The sequence below is a fragment of the Eleginops maclovinus genome, chromosome 11 (genome assembly GCF_036324505.1).
Source record: "Eleginops maclovinus isolate JMC-PN-2008 ecotype Puerto Natales chromosome 11, JC_Emac_rtc_rv5, whole genome shotgun sequence".
Classification (NCBI taxonomy): Eukaryota; Metazoa; Chordata; class Actinopteri; order Perciformes; family Eleginopidae; genus Eleginops; species Eleginops maclovinus.
Window position 1 is genome coordinate 25,714,862 of NC_086359.1, and position 19,384 is coordinate 25,734,245.

General features: G+C 42.2%; 2 protein-coding genes across 5 annotated transcripts; both read right to left on the reverse strand.

The window, feature by feature from the left end:
* Nucleotides 1-4,531: 4,531 nt before the first annotated feature.
* On the reverse strand, nucleotides 4,532-7,435 carry LOC134871794 (zinc finger MYM-type protein 1-like). Its single transcript, XM_063894703.1, has 2 exons — nucleotides 5,717-7,435; nucleotides 4,532-5,623 (listed from the first exon to the last, which is right to left on the reverse strand). The coding sequence occupies exons 1-2, from the start codon at nucleotides 7,170-7,172 to the stop codon at nucleotides 4,842-4,844; spliced, it is 2,238 nt and encodes a 745-aa protein (XP_063750773.1). The 5' UTR covers nucleotides 7,173-7,435; the 3' UTR covers nucleotides 4,532-4,841.
* Nucleotides 7,436-9,909: 2,474 nt separating this feature from the next.
* On the reverse strand, nucleotides 9,910-16,566 carry LOC134871797 (vasodilator-stimulated phosphoprotein-like). 4 transcript variants are annotated; one of them, XM_063894710.1, is made up of 13 exons: nucleotides 15,954-16,560; nucleotides 14,529-14,700; nucleotides 13,750-13,930; nucleotides 13,241-13,289; nucleotides 12,657-12,918; nucleotides 12,360-12,463; nucleotides 12,240-12,288; nucleotides 12,084-12,120; nucleotides 11,841-11,883; nucleotides 11,609-11,695; nucleotides 10,949-11,009; nucleotides 10,540-10,597; nucleotides 9,910-10,449 (listed from the first exon to the last, which is right to left on the reverse strand). In XM_063894710.1, exons 1-13 carry the CDS (start codon nucleotides 15,956-15,958, stop codon nucleotides 10,403-10,405), a joined length of 1,155 nt encoding a protein of 384 aa, XP_063750780.1. In that variant the 5' UTR covers nucleotides 15,959-16,560; the 3' UTR covers nucleotides 9,910-10,402. The 4 variants fall into 4 exon arrangements, with proteins under 4 accessions (XP_063750780.1, XP_063750778.1, XP_063750782.1 ...); XM_063894708.1 differs by having other exon boundaries at nucleotides 11,841-11,901; nucleotides 15,954-16,557; XM_063894712.1 differs by lacking the exon at nucleotides 11,609-11,695 and having other exon boundaries at nucleotides 15,954-16,566.
* Nucleotides 16,567-19,384: the final 2,818 nt, after the last annotated feature.

Sequence of the window (19,384 nt, forward strand, 5' to 3'; positions counted from 1 at the left end):
TAACGTGAGTTTGGGACTGATATTCAGAGACACTAAAAACAAGGGACGTGAGAGTCTGCAAGTGCTGAGAGAGCACTACATTGGTAAAGGTAGGCCACGGATTGTTTCTATGTACATTACATTGACCTCGCTGAAGAAAGCGGATACAGAGACTGTAACTGAGTACATTATCCGGGCAGAGCAGATCTTTACAGTGCTCAGAGGTGCTGGCGAGGCACCGAGTGAGGGACTGATGATGGCAATGATTATGAGGGGACTTCCAGAAAATTACAAGCCGTTTACGCTGATGGTCACCCATGGTTCAGCGGAGATGAAACTGGTGGAGTTCAAGGCTAAGCTGCGAAACTTCGAGGCGTCGGAGGATGCAGAGCCAGTAGCCGAGATGGCGGGAGAAAGGGTGCTGAAAGCCCGCGCAGCACTGAAGAAAAGGAGCGGTGCGGAGAAAAGGGACATCGAAAACATGAATGCACGAGGAAAGTTTGGTGCGGTTCCTGCAAAAGCACAAGCCACAGCGACAAAGCCTGCAGGAAGAAAGAGCGTGCACAAAGCTCTAGGTGCGCTCGCGCTGAAGATGGCAGCGGCGGCGGTCGTGCAGCGAGTGGTGGAGGACGGATCGGCGCGCGGGGACCCGCGGGAGACGACGTCACATTCCGGGCAGAGACCGAGGACACCTGCAAGCCAGCGCAGCAGCGGCAAAGGAGGGAAAAGGGTTGGTCATCGACACAGGCGCGACATCCTACATGCTGAACGACAGAAGCCGGTTCAAGACCTTCGACAGCACATTCAAACCAGAGGGCCACAGCATGGAGCTGGCCGACGGGAGGCGAACGTTCGGGTTGGCGGAAGGCAGAGGGAACACGCAGGTGTGTCTCATCGACAGCGAAGGACGCAGATGTACAGTGACTCTTAAGAACGCCCTGTACATCCCTTCATTCCCACAAGAACTCTTCTCTGTGAAATGTGCCACTGCACATGGTGCCAAGGTACTCTTCGAGGAAGGTAACAATGTTCTTGTGGCGTCTAACGGCGCAAGGTTTAACATTCAAGTGTGTAACAGAATGTATTACTTGCAAACAGAGTGTGATGAAGATGATGTGTGCAATGTTAGCCATGATATCCAAACCTGGCACGAAATTATGGGGCATTGTAACTATGATGACATACTGAAACTGCAGGATGTAACTAGCCTAGCAAGCTAAACCCCTACAGCAAAAAGCTGTACCGGGGTCTAGTCTAGCTCGAAGGCAGTGTGGGCGGGATCAACGGTTGTCTGTCAAGTTGCCTCTGCACTCAACGCCACGCAATAGGATGGCGAACAACCAATCAGAGCTATGAAGAAGGATTACGTAGTCCGCGCGACGGGAAGTACATGGTGGAGTGTAGTCACTAGTAAACCGAACTTTGTGAAACATGGAACTGAGTGATTGTTGCCGTTTTTGCAAAAAAAACTTGAGAATATCTGGCGTGCTTTCAAATTCGGTACTTATCTTCGACAGACAGAAAGAAGACAAAACGATATCCGTTATCTGCTCGTCTCGCAAAGTAAATTGAATATTCAAATGTTCAAGAGTCGCTGCCAAAGCCAAATCGAAAGACGCTAGGAATTCGCTAGGATTAGCCATTGGGATCAGCCAGTTTACCTCTCTCTAAAACTACACACTGAAACGTTGCACCTCTGTCGTCACTAGGTAGCCCGGCCCCCAATCTCGCTCCTCACGATTTGATTGGTCCGAACCACCGTGGCCCGAGCAGCCTTGCTAACTGACGAGGGTTGACTAGCAGCAAATTCAATTTGCGGTCGCTAGGGGCGTCTAGATTTCTAGGCTAGGATGTAACCGTAGGCATGCACATTAAAGGTGCAAAGCGTAAGCCTGACAAAGAATGTCATGTGTGCATAGAGGGGAAGTTTACTCAGACGAGAAACAGAAATGCAACTGACAAGGTGCAAACACCACTTGAGTTGGTAAACACTGATCTAGCTGGTCCAGTGACAAATGGTTCAATTGATGGTTACAGGTATATGCAATCTTTTACAGATGTGTGCACAGGAGTAGTTTTCACTTACTTTCTGAAAGCGAAGAGTGATGCCGTACAGGCTACTGAAAAGTTTCTGGCTGACGTAGCGCCTTATGGCAGTGTGAAGTGCATCCGGTCAGACAACAGGACCGAGTTTACTAGCAGAGAGTTTAAGTCACTACTAAGTAAGAACAGAATAAGACATGAGACGCCCTGTCCTTACTCCCCACACCAGAACGGGATAGCTGAGAGGGAGGGGCGCACTCTCTTCGAGATGGCTAGGTGTAAGCTTATTGACAGCAAATTACCTAAGACCCTATGGCATTATGCTGTTCAGGAAGCAGCCTACACCAGAAACCGATGCTTTAACAAGCACATTGGTACAACACCGTACACAGCATTGACAGGGAAGAAATGTGATCTAGCTAAGATGCACAAATTCGGGTCAGAGTGTTACGCGTACCAACAAGACATGGGTAAACTAGATCCGAGGTGTAAGAAGGGGCTCTTCGTAGGGCACGACAAAGGCAGCCCCGCTTTTCTAGTTTACCACCCCACCAAGGGAAAAGTGCAGAAGCACAGATTGGTCAAATTTATCACAAAGACCACATGTGACAGTGAGACTCAGACTCAGGACTTAGGATTTGACCCCATTGAAAATAGTGAGAAGACAGACACATCACAGCCCAGTGCTACGAGCACAGACGTACAGACTGACAGTCCACAATCCCCAGGAGATGGTGGTGAGGAGCATACATATGTATTAATACATAGTCCAGCAGTGGCTCAGTCAGTAGGGGCTTGGACTGGGAATCGTAGGGTCGCCGGTTCAAGTCCCCGAACAGACATGAAATATGGAAAGTGGACTGCTACTTGGAGAGGTCCCAGTTCACCTCCTAGGCCCTGCTGTGGTGCCCTTGAGCAAGGCACCGGACACCTCCAATCCCCCCTCCCCACTGCTCCTAGTACTAGGATGGGTTAAATGCAGAGGACCAATTTCACTGTGTGTGCTCTGCTGTGTGCATGTATGTGACTAATAAAGAGGGTTTCATACTCCGATTCTATCTAATACGTAGCTTTTACGGATTAAATAACATTCCGACCATAATAACACAAAACGAAAGTATCAATACGCATCCATAATAGGGCATCTTTGTACTGAATTTATAGATTATGCCTTTCTTAAGTGCAACAGGTGAGGAAAGCGGCAGACAACACAGGAACGACATGTGCGGAGAACTCGGCAGTACTCTAGCTTTCAATACAAACTCACTTCCTGCTCCCGCGATACGCCACTAGATGGCGGTAATTCTCGCAAATCAATAGACTTCTCTTAAAGGCACATTACAATAAACCTCACATGCGAAATATACAAACAAAACAAAACTGAGGGACAGAATAATAACTTTGAAGCTTGTAAAGGCATACTTACAAGCGGAGAACGGAGTAACGTAACGTCACAGTGGGCATAACAACAGCCAGTGTTTCTTGTGAGGGTTTCCCCGGGAAACAAACACAATACACACAAATACAAAAATACACGCACACACATGTATACACTCACACACTCGCGAGCTTCCCCCAGACCAGTAATCCAAAGGAAAATATTTCCCCTCCGTACTACTTGTAGGAAATGTTCTTTTATTCGAAGCCCAGGCATAGGCGCCGATTTATGTTTCTGCCGGTGGGTGCTCTAAAAAGTTTAAAGCCCGACCCTCGACGCCCAAGATAAACCTTATGCAAAAAACATAGCCTACGTGACTTTTTGCCCTATGGATTTGGAAAAAGTAGTCAAACGCATGGATTTCAGCGCCATGTATTCTTCTGTAGCCTAACAATATAAATGGGTAAAACACCATAAGAGCTCTCTTACGGGTCCATTAAACCATACAATTTGTTAACTTTGTGCATGTGCATCCATCCGTAACCAGATCTGAAGTCGTAATGACAAGTTCACGTTCCCACGGTGACATAAACACATTTTCGATACCTTTATCAAAATAAAAGTCTTTTGCATCTAAGACGGAAGGTGGCATAAGCCTCTATGAATTATTCAAATAATAAATGATCATTTAGGCACATATCAAATTAGGCACAAATGAATGTAAATAATACTACTTCCATAGGGTTATTTAGGCTACAGGTTGTTTATGTCAAACAATGTCAGAGTAGGTCTGAAAAGCCAGGTTTAATTTTGGCCGGTAAAAATATGATGGTAATATGCTGGTAATTATTTTCATCTACCAGTCATGTTGGCTGGTAAGCCAAAAAGTTAATGTCGAGCCCTGGATGCAGAGTTTGAGGATTCAAACACACGAGGGGGTGAGTGCAATCAATAATCTTTACTGAAAAGGTTCGGTAAACAGGTAGGCAGTTCAAAAACAAATAAAACAATATCCAGTATGGGAAAGGCAGTAGAGGAGTCCGATGGTCACAGTCACAGTCCAGGTTCGATGCACGGCAGGCAGGTCAGATATAGAAGTACCGGCGAGGAAGAGACAAAAGAGTCGTCGTTGAGGCAGGCAGGATGGTTCGATGCACAGGTAGATGATCTGAAGTAATAATCAATTCCACCAAGATGATTTAGTAAAACGACTCGCATTAACTAAGGCCAAGTGCACAATCCAACGCAAATTCGACACCACCGTGGCTGTGAGACACGTACGCCGCCAGCCAAACAAGTTATAATCGGCCATCTAATGCTGTTGTTACACACACAAAGCATACAGGTCCACGCAGTAAAATGCAGTCAATTAACCATCAACACATAGGCCCACACAGCTACTAAATATCAAAATTGGATTTGTTTTCACTCACCATTGACGCTACTTCTTTATGAGGAAAGTGGCACTCCTCGCAGCAGTGCGCTTGATGAATTCGTCTGCGATTACATCCAGATTCCTATTTCTTGATACATCCTTGTGAGTGTTCAATACAGCAATATGGGTCAGTCTTGCTTGCCCCATCGTGGACCTCAAATAAGTTTTAAGTCGCCGCAGGCCTGAAAATGACCTCTCTGAACTGCAGGATGTTACTGGGACAGTCAGTGCGAGTTTCACTAGTTTGGTCATCTCTGGCAACATGATTCTCAGGTGCTCTCCCTGATTGCCTTTTAGGAAGTCCACTACATCTTGAAAAGAAGCTAGGCGAACTCCTCGTTGCTTTGCTAAGTCAATGCACATATCACGATGCAGCCTGAGCCTTTTCTCATCCAAATCATCCCTATAGAACTCCATGATGCTTTTGCAGTCACCCTTCCCGATCAGAAAATCCTCAACATCTTGCATGCGTTCGAATACAGAAGGACTAAACCTGCAGTCCAGGCATGTTGACGCTGTATCCATGATCTCAAAGAATTGCTGTCGGTACATTGTTTCTGGTGTTTGAAAGCAGTGCGGCAAACCTCCATCTTCCAGTCGGCGGGGTATTTTTCTTGGCCTTGGCACAGCTGGGCTCTCCAAATTCAAGTCATGTGCTGCTGCAGTTGTGTTTTCCCAAAATCCTTGGAATCCTTCTTCACGAAGACACTTTATGTCTTCTCTGAGCGTGTCAACCATCTGCCTAGCTTTCTGTAGGTGCAAACTCCTCTTTTGGAGTGCAGCATTGACTGTTTCCATGCGAGAGAAGAATTTCAGCATGAGTTTCAAAGAGAAAAAAGTGCTAAATTTCTGCAGGTGCAAAAGAAAACCGTAGGCTTTACCTCCTGCGTCACCTTTTTCGTTCAGAGACAGGTCCTCCAGAAATTCCAGTAGCGCGCTGTAGTTGGAAGCAATGGCTTGTAACGAGGCCGTTGTCATGGTCCAGCGCGTCGGGCATAACGGTTTCAAAGATGATGCGTCTTTGCCTTGAAACTCTTGGAACCAGGTGAGTCGCTTTGGGGAATTTCTGATGAGTGTTACCATGTCACGAATAAGTACCATGAAGTTCCGACATGGTGGAATGTTTTGGGCGACATCATGCACAACCAAATTCATAACATGAGCAGTGCAATGGATGTACTGTGCTCGGGGCTCCAGCTCCCGCATGCGAGCCTGTAGACCTGTTCTAATGCCAGACACATTTGACGCACCGTCATAGCATTGTCCTCTGCATTTACTGACTGGCAGTGAGAATCTAACCAAAACGTCTTTTAAAAGCTGAAAAAGGGTTTCTGCTGTCGTTTTTGATGTCTGATAAAATCCAAGAAAAAGTTCCTCTGGTTCCAGATCTTCAGTCACAAAACGGAAGCAGATAGACACCTGCTCTTTGACCGTAATATCGGCGGTCTCATCCATAATCACAGAGAAAAACTCAGCAGACTTAATTTCTCCAATTAGCGTTCTCATCACATCATGGGCCATAATTTCAGTCATCTCGTTGAGGATGTCATGAGATAGCCACTTGCTCTCCTTCCGAGCCAGCCATGACTGTAACTCCGGGATATCTTCTGCACGTAAGTTTAGCAACTGTATCAAATTGGAAGCCTGGTCTGTTTTTCCTCGAATGGCCAATCCCTGACACGAGAGATATTGAATAGACGATAGGACAGCCAACAAAGCTATTCTGGCATCAGACATCTGCTTTAGTTTTCCAGCAGAAATAGAAGCGGCAACATTAACACCTGCATTAGCAGCAGCAACAATGCTAGCAGCAATGCGATGCAAATTTGACTTTTCATGAGATCTGAATCGTTCCAGTGCTTTAGACCAGCTGGAAAAGCCATCCTGTACAAAACCTTTGAACGATTCTTGATCGTGTGTTGTTGATGGAAGCGGAGCATTCATTTTTTTAGCAGTTGTGCAAACTTCACAAAATACCTTGTCTTTGGTGGTGGCATATGCTATCCACGGGAATTTCGTCTTCCAACTAGCCTGAAATGACCGTCCTTTTTTCCGCACACCTTCACTGCTTTGGTTATCTTCGTTAGGCCTACCGTTAGTTGACTGGGCACTTGTGGAAGTTTGAGCATCGCTTGATGTTTTTTTGGGGGGTTTTATCAGAAATCTCTCCATTTCGTAAGCCAGCTGCGCTCTACATTGGCGGTTAAACGGTTTAAATCTTCGTGGGTGCTCGGCAATCTCCGTGTGTGCGGTTAAATCTCCGTGGGTGCTCGGCAATCTCCGTGGGTGCTCGGGCCCCGAAGCACCCACGGTATCGGCGCCTATGCCGATAACCATGATCCTTTCCAGAGCCTTGCAGTTGGTCAACAATGAAATCAATCCCGGCGTCCAAGTCGAACCTATACCGGTGCAGCGACCTGGCTCTTAATAGTCTGTGGAGATGCCTCTCGCTAATAATAAATCCCTGCAATGCCAGGCTTTTCAAAATGTCTTTATATTGCATTCCCAGCCTAAAATACAACTCTACCATACTATCCCTGTCCATTGTGTGACAATATAGCCTATGTTTTATTATTTCGTGCACGTTATAGCCTACCTATTTCGTGGCCACAAATTAGTATTTCGTGGGAACGAATTAATATTTCGTGGCCACAAATTACCTATTTCGTGGCCACGAATTACTATTGGTTATTTTATTTTTTTCCCATGTCATATCTGGGGCTCCGTAAATAGGAACGAATCCGAGAGAAGAAAATGAGCGGGAGTCAGGAAATTATTGATCCTCGTTTTTATTTATTTTATCTGTTTCTGAGCCTATGCTCTTTAATGTTGTGGATCGTTGCAATTTTTCTTTGTTGCATTATATTGAAACTTTGTTGATATCTTCATGCGTGTTCTGGTTATTTGCGCATGATTAAACATGAGTCTTTATATGGCGATAAAACAAAGCTTTGTTGCGGTTTTTTTTTTGCATTTTTTTGGGGAGTGTGTCAACCCAGTTTGGACGTAGAAGGGGGTGCGCAGCAAAAAAAGTTTGGGAACCGCTGATCTAGTTGATTCAGACCTGTGTTTAGCCTGTTAGCATAAACACCTGCCACACATTTGTGATCATTACATAAGAAGGTAATAGGTCTCCAGTGATCCAATCAAATATTATTTTTATTTGGTTTTGGAATTAAGGTGATAAGGCCATGCAATCCGTTCACAGATTGCTGACATGCAATCTGTGAACGGATTAGCCATCCAGCCCTGGTGATTTCCCACCACACATTTGCAGTATTGCATCCAATTCTTACATTTTTAGCCGGTCGTCTATATATTTTTAAAAAATCATCCATTCTTTTTTTGCATTCTGTAATTTCACCAAAAAAGATATCACAGTTTTATTTAGCAAATCTTGAGTAATATAAATTGCTATAGAAAACTTTAATTTCGTCTTTGAGCTGGTCTTGATTTTCTATAATGTCATCATTAATACGCGCGATGTTGCTCCCGGGCCCAGAATAGCGCAGGATCAGACCTGGCTGTCACCAATCCTGTTCACCCTCTACACCTCTGACCTCCGCTTCAACTCCAGCTCATGCCATCTACAGAAGTTCTCTGATGACTCCTCCGTAGTCAGCTGCATCACAGATGACAATGAGGAGGAGTACAGGGCCCTGGTGAAGAACTTCCTAGTGTGACAACAACCACCTCCAGCTCAACATCAGCAAGACTAAGGAGCTGGTGGTGGACTTCAGGCGGAGCACGAAGAGGTCTGTCACCCCCATCACCATCAGGGGGGAGGAGGTGGAGGTGGTGAACACCTACAAGTTCCTGGGAGTGCACTTGAACAATAAACTGGACCGGAGTGACAACACTGATGCTCTCTTCAGGAAGGGACAGAGCAAGCGGTTCTTCCTGAGGAGGCTCAGGTCCTTCAACGTGTGCATGAGGCTGCTGCAGACGTTCTACCAGTCTGTGGGGGCCACTGCTCTTATTTGTCTTGGTGTGCTGGGGTGGAAACACCAACAAAAGGGATGCTGACAGGCTGAACAAGCTTGTGAGGAAGGCTAGCTCTGTGGTTGGAGTTAAACTGGACAATCTGGAGGAGGTGGCTGAGGGGAGGACGAGGAGGAAACTGGACAGTATCCTGGATAACCCCTCCCACCCCCTCCATGCAGAGCTAGTGAAGATGAGGAGTACGTTCAGCCACAGACTCATCCCCCCTCGGCACAGCACTAAGCACCTGGGAAACCCCTTTGTGCCTGTAGCCATCAGGCTGCACAACAAGGGGTTAACCATGTGACTCACTGACAATAAACGGACTGCACATAAAGCTGCACTCTTGCACAATAACTTTGACCTGCACTCTCTTTCTGCACACATACATGTGTATATTTTTAACAATATGAACTTCTAATGTATATATGCCCATGCATCACTAATCATTCTCTGTTCTAACAGTTTGTTTTAAAACCGTTACTTATCTGTATATATATTTTTAAGTTTTCCATTTTTAAGTTTTAATTTAAAAATGTGTTTCATGGATGCTTTTCTGTTGGCATGACACAGGACTGATGATAGTGCTCACCTTTTCTTTTCCGGACAAGCTTTTTTCCAGATGCCCCAAATAATCTGAAAGAGGATTCATCAGAGAAAGGACTTTCCCTCAGTCCTCAGCAGATCAAACCCTGTACCTTTTTGCAGAATATCAGTCTGTCCCTTAAGTTTTTCCTTAAGAGAAGTGGCTTCTTTGCAGCCATTCTTGAAAGCAGTCCATCCTCTAAAAGTCTTCTCCTCACTGTGGGTGCAGATGCACTCCCACCTGTCTGCTGCCATTCCTGAGCGGGCTCTGCACTGGTGGTGCCCTGATCCTGGACCTGAATCCACTTTAGGAGATGGTCCTGGCAGTTGCTGGACTTTCTTGGTCGCCCTGAAGCCTTCTTCACAACAATTGAACCTCTCTCCTTTTTTATGATTAAGTTCATTTTCATACCAAAGAAGGACTTTGAAATGAATTGCAATTCATCTGATCACTCTTCATAACATTCTGGAGTATATGCAAATTACCATCATAAAAACTGAGATAGCAGACTTTGTGAACATTTGTATTTGTGTCATTCTCAAAACTTTTAGCCACAACTGTATATATATATATATATGATCTCTTTAAAATGTTAGTTTTTTCTTACACTCACTACTTTATAAAGGGAACTGCTTTCCGTTTTATTCTTCAACAGCTGACAGCTGTGTTACTCATTTTTATTTGATTGACTTCATTGTTTTTGACCCAAAACATAGGATAAACTATTAAAAACAATATAATGCATTTTGAATAAATCTAAAAAATAAAATTGTCAATACAGTATGTCTTAATCCTTTGTGTTAAATATCAAAAATTGTCTTGGCCTTTAAAATCCAGTATTGGTCATGCTCCAAACTCTACCACAGAGACATTTGGAAAGACACAACGATTAATAGAGATGATGAATTGGCATTGATATTTTTTTTTATCATGTTAAAATATATTAATTGCAAGCATTGAATGCCAAACATTCACATATTTGGTATAGTTTTTGGATATTTTAATCTTCAACCTTTGGCTCTGCATGTTGCAGCTCCTGCATCAGAGCTGGAAGAGAAACAGAAGTCATATCAAGGAATTACACACAATATTTATGTAAATATTAATAGCTTAGACAACGACTGATGGCATGCCTACCTGTGATAATATCCTCCTTCACTTTTTGAAGTTCTTTTTTCACTTCTTCAATAATTTCCTTCAAACACACAGATGTAATAACTTAAGACCATGGTATTAAAAGATGTGTGCTTGAGAAATCCTAGTAATAAAAATCATCAGTATATCAGTAAACAGCCTTAAAACTATATTCGTTAACATGCCACAAGATTTGGCATCCTGTACAAAAAGTTATGTTTGTTAGCAAATCCTGGTGGTTTTTGGTAAAATGTAGAATTTTACAATATAACACTGTTTTTAGTATTTATTTATTATAAAGATGTCAACACATTTCCTTGATTAAATGAAAGTTAATATGCTGTGAACAGACATTAGAACAGTTTTAAGTTTGGTTGCAGGATATTATTGTATTTTCAATAGAGCAACCAACCTGTTTGATTCCTTCAATTTCATCTCCGTAGCCATCCGAGTTCTTTTTCCCCACCTTCATTCTAAAACATAGAGACGCATTTATAACCTAAGCCAAAACACTTTATCAAAAGAACAGACACTGAGAAGCGGAACACTTTCAATCAGAAAGCACGAAAGCACTTCAAGCAGCAGGTAGAGCCACCACTTCATTTGAACGTTATACATAATTAATATAAATATAATCCCATAATTTGACTTGAGTTATGAGTTTGAGTAATGAGTTCTAATTCTACAAACATGATATTAAGACATTACTTGGTTAGACTAATGCTAATACTAATTATCGCTCTGGTGTTCTGATGAGCCTCCCGTAGTTTATGTTCATGCTGTCAATAAAGAAATATAGTAATGCAGTGCAGGCACTAACCTGGAACATATTGTGAAGCAGAAAACTGTCACCAGACGGCTCAGAAACAAGTTTGAGTCTCATGCTATAATAACTTCACACAGAAAACACTAGATACAGAAGGATGCTTTTTTTGTTGTAGTGAGTCATTTGCAAGCAAAATGTTTTTCGCCAGCTCATTCTGTAGTTATCTTACAAAGCACAGAGTGAGAGCAGTAGCAGTTTGGCAGAGGAGAGAACACTAGTGGCATAGAGGGTCAGATAGACTGATACCTGGACCCTGGGGTACTGGCTGAGTTAGAGGAGGGATTAGTGGAGGAGCGGCTGGAGTCCTTTTGATTGTTACTCAAGGAGTGGAGCCTGCAAATACATGCAGATCCTTTAAGGCTGATTGGGTCTTTCATTTGTAAGGATAGCTCAAGTAGTCTAAAGGTGATTGGTAAACATGACGTGAGGTAAAGATGAGTCATGTGGATAATGAGAACCTAATGAATCAGTGCCTTACCTTGGAATTGTAGCATGTTTTTCTTTCAACTTTCCACCGATTTCTGATGAAAGATGTATTACTACAGTGCATGGCCAAAAGATAAAAGAAAATGTGATATTTATGTGATGGATTTATTATTATTATTGAGCATATGCATGAAAAAACAATTGATTAGCACATATATAGACACAATTCTAACAGTGTAACCCTATGTATTTCTGTCAAATCTTTTGTTGGGGGGGGGGGTCTGGCACTACTCACCTCCCGGTTCTGAGAACTTTGGGGAGTCAGTATCCTCCTGCAGTCAAGCACAGAAATGAAAAAAATAGTTCTTACAAACAAACGTATGTTTTAAAGTGTACGGCTCCTTCTACAACCCTTATAGAATAGAGAGGATATGATGGACAGGAGACTCACATTCTCAGGGTCTATGTTCTTTGCAGCAGGACTATCAGCAGCTTTCCTCCTATTTAAGAGAATTGTATTATCATCACTTAAAAGATGCCTGTCTGTTATGTCTCCTCAATAAGAACTTACCTCCGAGCAAGGATAGCACTCATTTCTCCCATTATACCAGCTCCTCCACCTCCACCAGAGGAGGATGCTGATGTTGGGGGTGGAACTGCTGCTCCTCCCTCATCCTGGATACACAAAAACACCTTCAGTCATGTTCTGGACTTTGGTCCTTGATCAGTTACTCTAGTCTGTCAACTTCAAAAAACAGAATCATCCATCATTTATGCCAAGCTGCGTTTTTTGATACGGTGTGAAACATTACCTTCCTCGTGGTCATTGCATTGGTGGAGTACTTCGAGAGAGATGCATGTTCTTTACCTTCACTGTTTTACGCAGTTTGGCTCCTGACAGAGCTGCCGCCAGATTGTTTACACCTCCACCACCTCCACTTCCGCCTGAAGGGGGAGGGGGTGGTGCAGGTGGGAGCACACCCCCAGCAGGAGGTGGTGGTGGTGGGCCAGGAGGTGGTGGGGGTCCAGGGGGGGCGGGTGGAATGGCGGCCGGGGCAAGAGGAGCAGCAGGGGCAGCAGGGGCAGCTGCAGCTGTGGAGGTCTCCGTCTCCTGCCTCTGACACTCAGCTCTGGACAGACATGGAAACATTCTGATGTTGGTGTCCAAACCCAGCAGCTTCTAAAACGACTTCATATTTAAGTTTGGCTTCTTACTCATCTGAGTTGAATCCATAACAATATAATTTAGTTCTGGGAGGATAAGGTGATTTTAGAACAAACGCGTACAGTGTCAGCTTGAGGATTATCAGTTTATCATAGTGAACTGAATATCTCCCTGACTGGGGTTTGATAGAAGAAAGAAATCTTACATAAACTTCATATTTTTGGGAAAATGTTCTCAAAAAGCATGACGACAATCACTGATGGTATATGATTTATAGTGAACAGTACCCTGCATGCCTGTCCATCTCCTGTGCAGAGGGTCCAGTCTGAGCCGGGCCTGAGCAGAAACATTGTTATGTGTAACGAAAAAGTGTTTGCTTCTAAATCAACAGAATTCAAAAGAATAGATGAAAACAAGGTTGTAGTAGAGAGAGAAAACAACCTAACTAATAATCATACGTTCATTTTGATAATATACATTCATCATATTCAAAGTAGTGGTTTCCTTTCTTGTGTAAAAAAATCAAGCAGGCTTACAGTTTTTCTCACTCACTGGAATAAATAAATTATTATTTTAATTGAGTTCAACACTCAACATGTTGCTTGGGAAGGAAAGTGCTTTCAAGCAATATGTCAACACACAGCAGCAGGATTATAGCAAAATGCAAAAGAATAAACAAATGCAGTGATGATTTGTTTGTTATTTACATGCTCTACACATGGCAGCGGCACACATCAGCGCATGATTGCTAAAGAAGCACTCTGCACTTCCTGCTGAACTCTTCCTGTTGCCTTACCTGTGCCTGCTGGGGAATGAAGAGCCTGTAATGCATGCATCATGGAGTCGGCAAAAAGAGCAGCATCTTCTTCACTGCCGAAGTTCAACCCCCACACCTGTTTGGAATCCCGCCACTGATGGAAGTTTGTTGTGGCTTGGTTGTACTTTATCCCTTTGACAATAGGACAGTTGATCACCACCTGGCATGGAGAGGAAGGATTTGAGACCTAGGTGGCTCAGTTTGTCACAAACACCTTACACACTAAAGAGCATTAAAAATTCATTTGATTCAGATGTATGATGTATCTGTGAGTGTATACTGTTTATGCTTGCAGCATTACACCTCAAAGTTTAAGTTATGTTATTATTCTCAACAATCCACTAGATAGTAGTGATGCTGTATTGGACAAAGGGAGCACATTAAGGAATTTCCCATCTGATCAAAGATCATCAGATTTACCCTCCAGACTGAGTCTTTAAGCACCCTTTGCCAGTATGTCATGTCTGGTGTGAGATGTGAGAGCAGGCTGAAGAAGCCACATCTCAGCAACACTAAATACCACAAAATACTGGAACTTGTTATTTCTATTGAATAGCTGCTGGCATATTTATTGGATAGACCAAATTCAATGATCAGTTCAGGGGAGGTGAGACTATTGTTGAAGCTGCATTTAAGCAGGAGACTAAGCACACTTCCACTTTCACTTGGTGAAACTGAGCTAAACTAGAATTACAGCCGAGTTTGTTATTCTAATGTCTTCCAAGTGAAGTGAGTTCTTCCCTCAGTGTGTGTTGTACCTGCTGGTCAGCCTGCAGTTTGCGGCCCACCACTCTGAAGGTATTAGCCACAGGGTGATGATAGATGTGGACTCGGCTGAAGGAAGGAGGCTCAGATCCCGCTGGCACCCATCGCTTGTTGACCTCATCATACAGCATGACTGTTGCTCTTACTTGGCAGATACTTGACTCACTGTGGGGAGGATAAATTATGAAAACATATGATAAGATGCTCATACTCATTAGTAAAGAACAAAAGGATGCTGAAGGTGGAGGGAAGCAAATGTGTAGCAGGGTAGTAATGGACACTTGGTATTTAAGATGTAACTCACGAATATTAATATTTAGCCTCTAATCTGTGTGGAGGACGCTGCCCTGTGCATGGTGTAACTTGCCTCTCACTCAATATGTAAGGTTATATATAATGAGCAATTCTAATTCGAACACCAGACAAGAACATTATGTTGGGCACATTTTTTAAAAAAGTTCAAGGTTTAAAAGAGCTGCTGACATAGTATAGTATAGTCAAAGTATAATACATAATGTAACCTGTATTAAAAAACCGAACTGAAATGTATTTTAAAAAATCTAATCAGCAAATAACTATCAAATCAATGCAGTTTAATAACAAACTGCATCTGTTAGAAATGTGTTACAGGGAAAGACACAACATTTATAATTTTACAAAAAAGTAAATCATACCACAGTTGAACTGTTTCTTTAAAAGCACATCTGTGATTTTGTCCATCATACAATATTCCTTATACACTTATTTCTTGACATTACAGTCTGAATCACTATGACTATAAGTTATTTTGAGTTAACATGTTTTTGCAAGGTTTGTGGCCTGTGGGAAATATTTATTTCCTGCCAAAATGTTTTTTATGATTTTGACAACTTCCTGTGTTCAGCACAATAGCACCTAATATGGTCTACTCGTTTTTACTTCTCAGTGACTAAGATAAGATAACATAGGAGCGTTAGTCATACCTTACCGAGAGAATCAAATGTTAAAGCATCTCAAAACAGAGTCAAATGAGAAAGGAAACAGTGATTGAATGATCTATACAAATGAAACATGATTAAAAAAAAAACAGGCATTAATACACCTTTCACCCCATCCACTGATTATTGCACATATGCAAGAGCACTGCACTATATTATTATATAAATATCATTATAAATGTGTATATTAATATAAATGCATGTGATACAGTTATTGCTAAGGATGGATGTCATTTGCTCCTTAGTGGTGGGTGACAGATACATACTAGATTAGCAGTAATTGTTAAACACTTGTTGGAAAGAAGAGTGTTTTAAGCATACAGTTGATAGGAATCTTCTGGTCTGGAGGTTTTTAGCTAAGCAGGATGCATTCAAGAGCAAAAACCTAACACAAAAGCACAGCACCGATTGGACTAACATTATCACAGTTTAAAGACTTACCCCATAGTGTAGCTGTAGTCAGGATCCAAAGTTTAATTTGCTTTTCAACAATTTATTCTAATGAAATGTAACCCTCCCTCTCAAACCTGCACACCTCAATTTCTCTCTCTTGAGCTTCTGCCTTTGTATTTTCATTTCCTAGACAATTCTTTTTTCGCTTCCTGTTCTCGTCTTCGTCACATTTTTTTATTGTTATTTTCATATATCCTCCTTTATCTGTCTGCCTCTTACATAGCTCTGCTTTCTTCCTTTCCTTCATTTAGTTCTGTTTTTAACGTATGATCATTCTTGTGACTCAAAAGTATTCAGCCATCATGTTTTTGATTATTCAAAGCGAAAGAAAACAGATGAAGTTGTGTTTAAGCGGAAGTGTTCAAATGTACAGGATATGGTGTTCATGTTATTCTGTAATGGTTAAGTAATAATAAAACTGTCACAGTACTGCTAGCACTTCTCTTCCTCCTGGTCCTGTGGGTGCAATTAAAGAACAACTGCTGTTAATTCAATGAGAAAAGGGAAATGTTCACGTGTGTGTGTGTGTGTGTGTGTGTGCTTGAGTGTGCGGTGTGAGTCAAACTAACACATTGTCAATGATTAGCTGTGTCACTTTAATAGACGTCTCTTGCGATCTAAGTGTTCATTTCCTCTTACCTAACGATCACTCGGCTGTTCCTCTTTTTCCTAACACCAGGCTGAACGTAATGTGCAGCACTTCACATTATCAATACATTTTAGGTTAACATTATAATCCACGCAATTTTACAGAAGTGAACACATTCACTACCAGTATTTCCCTGTTATTGATAAACAGCAATACCAAAATCGTTTAAGAAAATATCCTCTGAATAAGCTTCTTATTTTTGTGCAAGTGTTTGTGAAAACAGATCAATAGGGTCCCTGACACAACAGCAGTTTTAGAACAATTTAAGCCTGCAGGTTTACGTTCACACACCAGGCCAGTCATTTATATGAAAGGGTTTGTTTTCCCACTTTTAAAGGACATTTTGACAGTGAAGCAACACATAGGAAAGGTTGCTAGTGAAGGGTAGACGATACAGTCCATGGGTATGTTTAGCAGCAGCCGTGGTGTAGTCTATGTGGTAGCCAACTTCTGCTCCAACCTGTAAGAAATTAGAAAAACAGCTTTAATTACTTTATTTTTTACATTTCACTTTAACATGTTTCAAGTTTGGTTAAAGCTGAATGTTCACTCGTGGAATCAGCAATAAGTCAAAAGGTCTAAATGCAGTTGCAGAAACACAAACATTATAATTAGAAATAATACTAAACTTGCACCTTAATTCAACAAACCTTTTATACATTACTGGGCATCATCCAGTATGATAGAACATATCTGACGATTTTTGTCTCCCCTATCCGCACAGCTGCTTTTGCCTTAAAAAGTAGCGCTCCACCATGAGTGAATGACTCAGCCAGCCATGCAGGTGCAGTGGGCAGTCTCCATGTGCCCATCGTTGCCTGTGGCGCTGTGAGTGCAGGACTAAGGGACAGACAGAAAATGGTTTGACTACAGCTTTAAAACTCCCACATTTACAAACAGAGGGAGAAATAGTTAGTAAGTAGTTAAAATGTGACATTTTAATAGCTATGTAGGCGAAACCCCTGTGATGTGCTGTTACACAGTGAGAGGCTACATAGAATGATAGCTACTCAGGATCCTGGCATAACTGTCTGCAGGGTGAGATTGCCCTCTGCTGACTACTTAGTGTAAGTGTAAAAAACACAAACACTAAAAACACTCTTTATAACATGAAATGTCGCATTGCTATACAGAAATATAGCGATAAAATAACAATACATGATAGTCCGTTTTGTTATCATTTAGTTCGCATAACATTAGCTATCCTACCTTTGTTTGGATGATGGAAAAGTTGTCATTACGCCTGCAGATCAGAAGGTCTAGTAGCCACCCGTTTGTAAATTAGACATGGACCTCCAAAGATTTAAAGTTTTTAAATAGTTGACAGGCGTAGGCACCAAACATCAGAAAGGCGCCGATATCAGTAACGGTGATCGTTGATAAGCTGTCAATATCTTTTGGCCATTCCTCTTTTAAGTCGGTGTCATTTATTTATTTTTATTTTGCGACATACCGCTATTTTTGCTCTGTCGAGGGCCCTTAACCAGTGTATTGTAGTCATTGCTTTATTTATTTAAACTCATAACTTTCGTTATTCTTTTTACAGTATGAAAAAATGTATTTCTAACTTGGAGTCTGTGCTGAAGTTCAGCGCTGTTTAGGAGTCCAGCCTGTCTGGATCTCCTAGAGGAAACGTAAAACAAACAGATATATATGTAAAGTAACATGTGTTGGTTACAGACTTCTTTACATGCAAACAAGACAAGTTAATGTTACAAAAAAATACAAACACAAAAATATACAAAAAATGACACAATTTTACAGAGCCCTAAAAATAGACCTCATAAACCGTTCTGAGGTGTAGCAGCCATGTAAATATTGCACAGTTAATTAACTGTGTACCGTAATTTCCGGACTATAAGCCGCTACTTTTTGCACAAGCTTTGAACCCTGGGGTTTATAGTCCGGTGCGACTTTTCTCTGGATTTTTCATGAGTTTTGTGATATCGTAAGAGGTTTTGTTTTGGTTTGTTCCGCTGTTGTACGGCAGTCCTTTGCCTGGCGGAAGGGCATATGATCAGACACACAGTCACTGGGGGAAAGAGTGGTATGTTGGTCACATGTCCGTCCGCCAGGCAAAGTAGTGCCGTACGAATTAGCGCGAAAAAGAGACTAGATTAGCAAGAGCAAGACGAGTATTACAGGAGCAAAGGAAGCTTTCATTCACAAACCCTCATTATGGCAAACAAAAGAAATGCATATGATGCAGCTTTTAAATTAAAGGCAGTCGATTTGGCTCTCAACGAGGGAAATAGAGCTGCTGCACGTACCCTTGGTATAAACAAATCAATGGTGAGACGTTGGAGACACCAGCGTGAGGAACTGGCTAAGTCCAAAAAGACGAAAAAAGCTTTCAGAGGTAATAAAAGCAGATGGCCCAAACTTGAAGACTTTATTGAAGACTTTATTGATTACTGGGTGAACACACAGAGAGCAAACGGGCGAAGTGTTTCAACTGCAGATCCGACTGAAAGCCAAAACAGTTGCCACCGAAATGAAGATAGAAAATTTCAGAGGTGGACCATGCTGGTGTCACAGATTTATGAAACGAAAAGGACTGTCCATCAGGGCGCGGACGACTGTGTGTCAGCAACTCCCTCCCGACTACGCGGAAAAAATAACAAACTTCCGCAAATTCACACTAAGAAAGATAAACGAATATTCCATCGAACCGGACAAGATCATAAATATGGATGAAGTGCCTTTGACGTTTGACCTGCCTCTCACTAGGACTGTTAACAAGCAAGGTGAATCATTTATCACGGTGAGA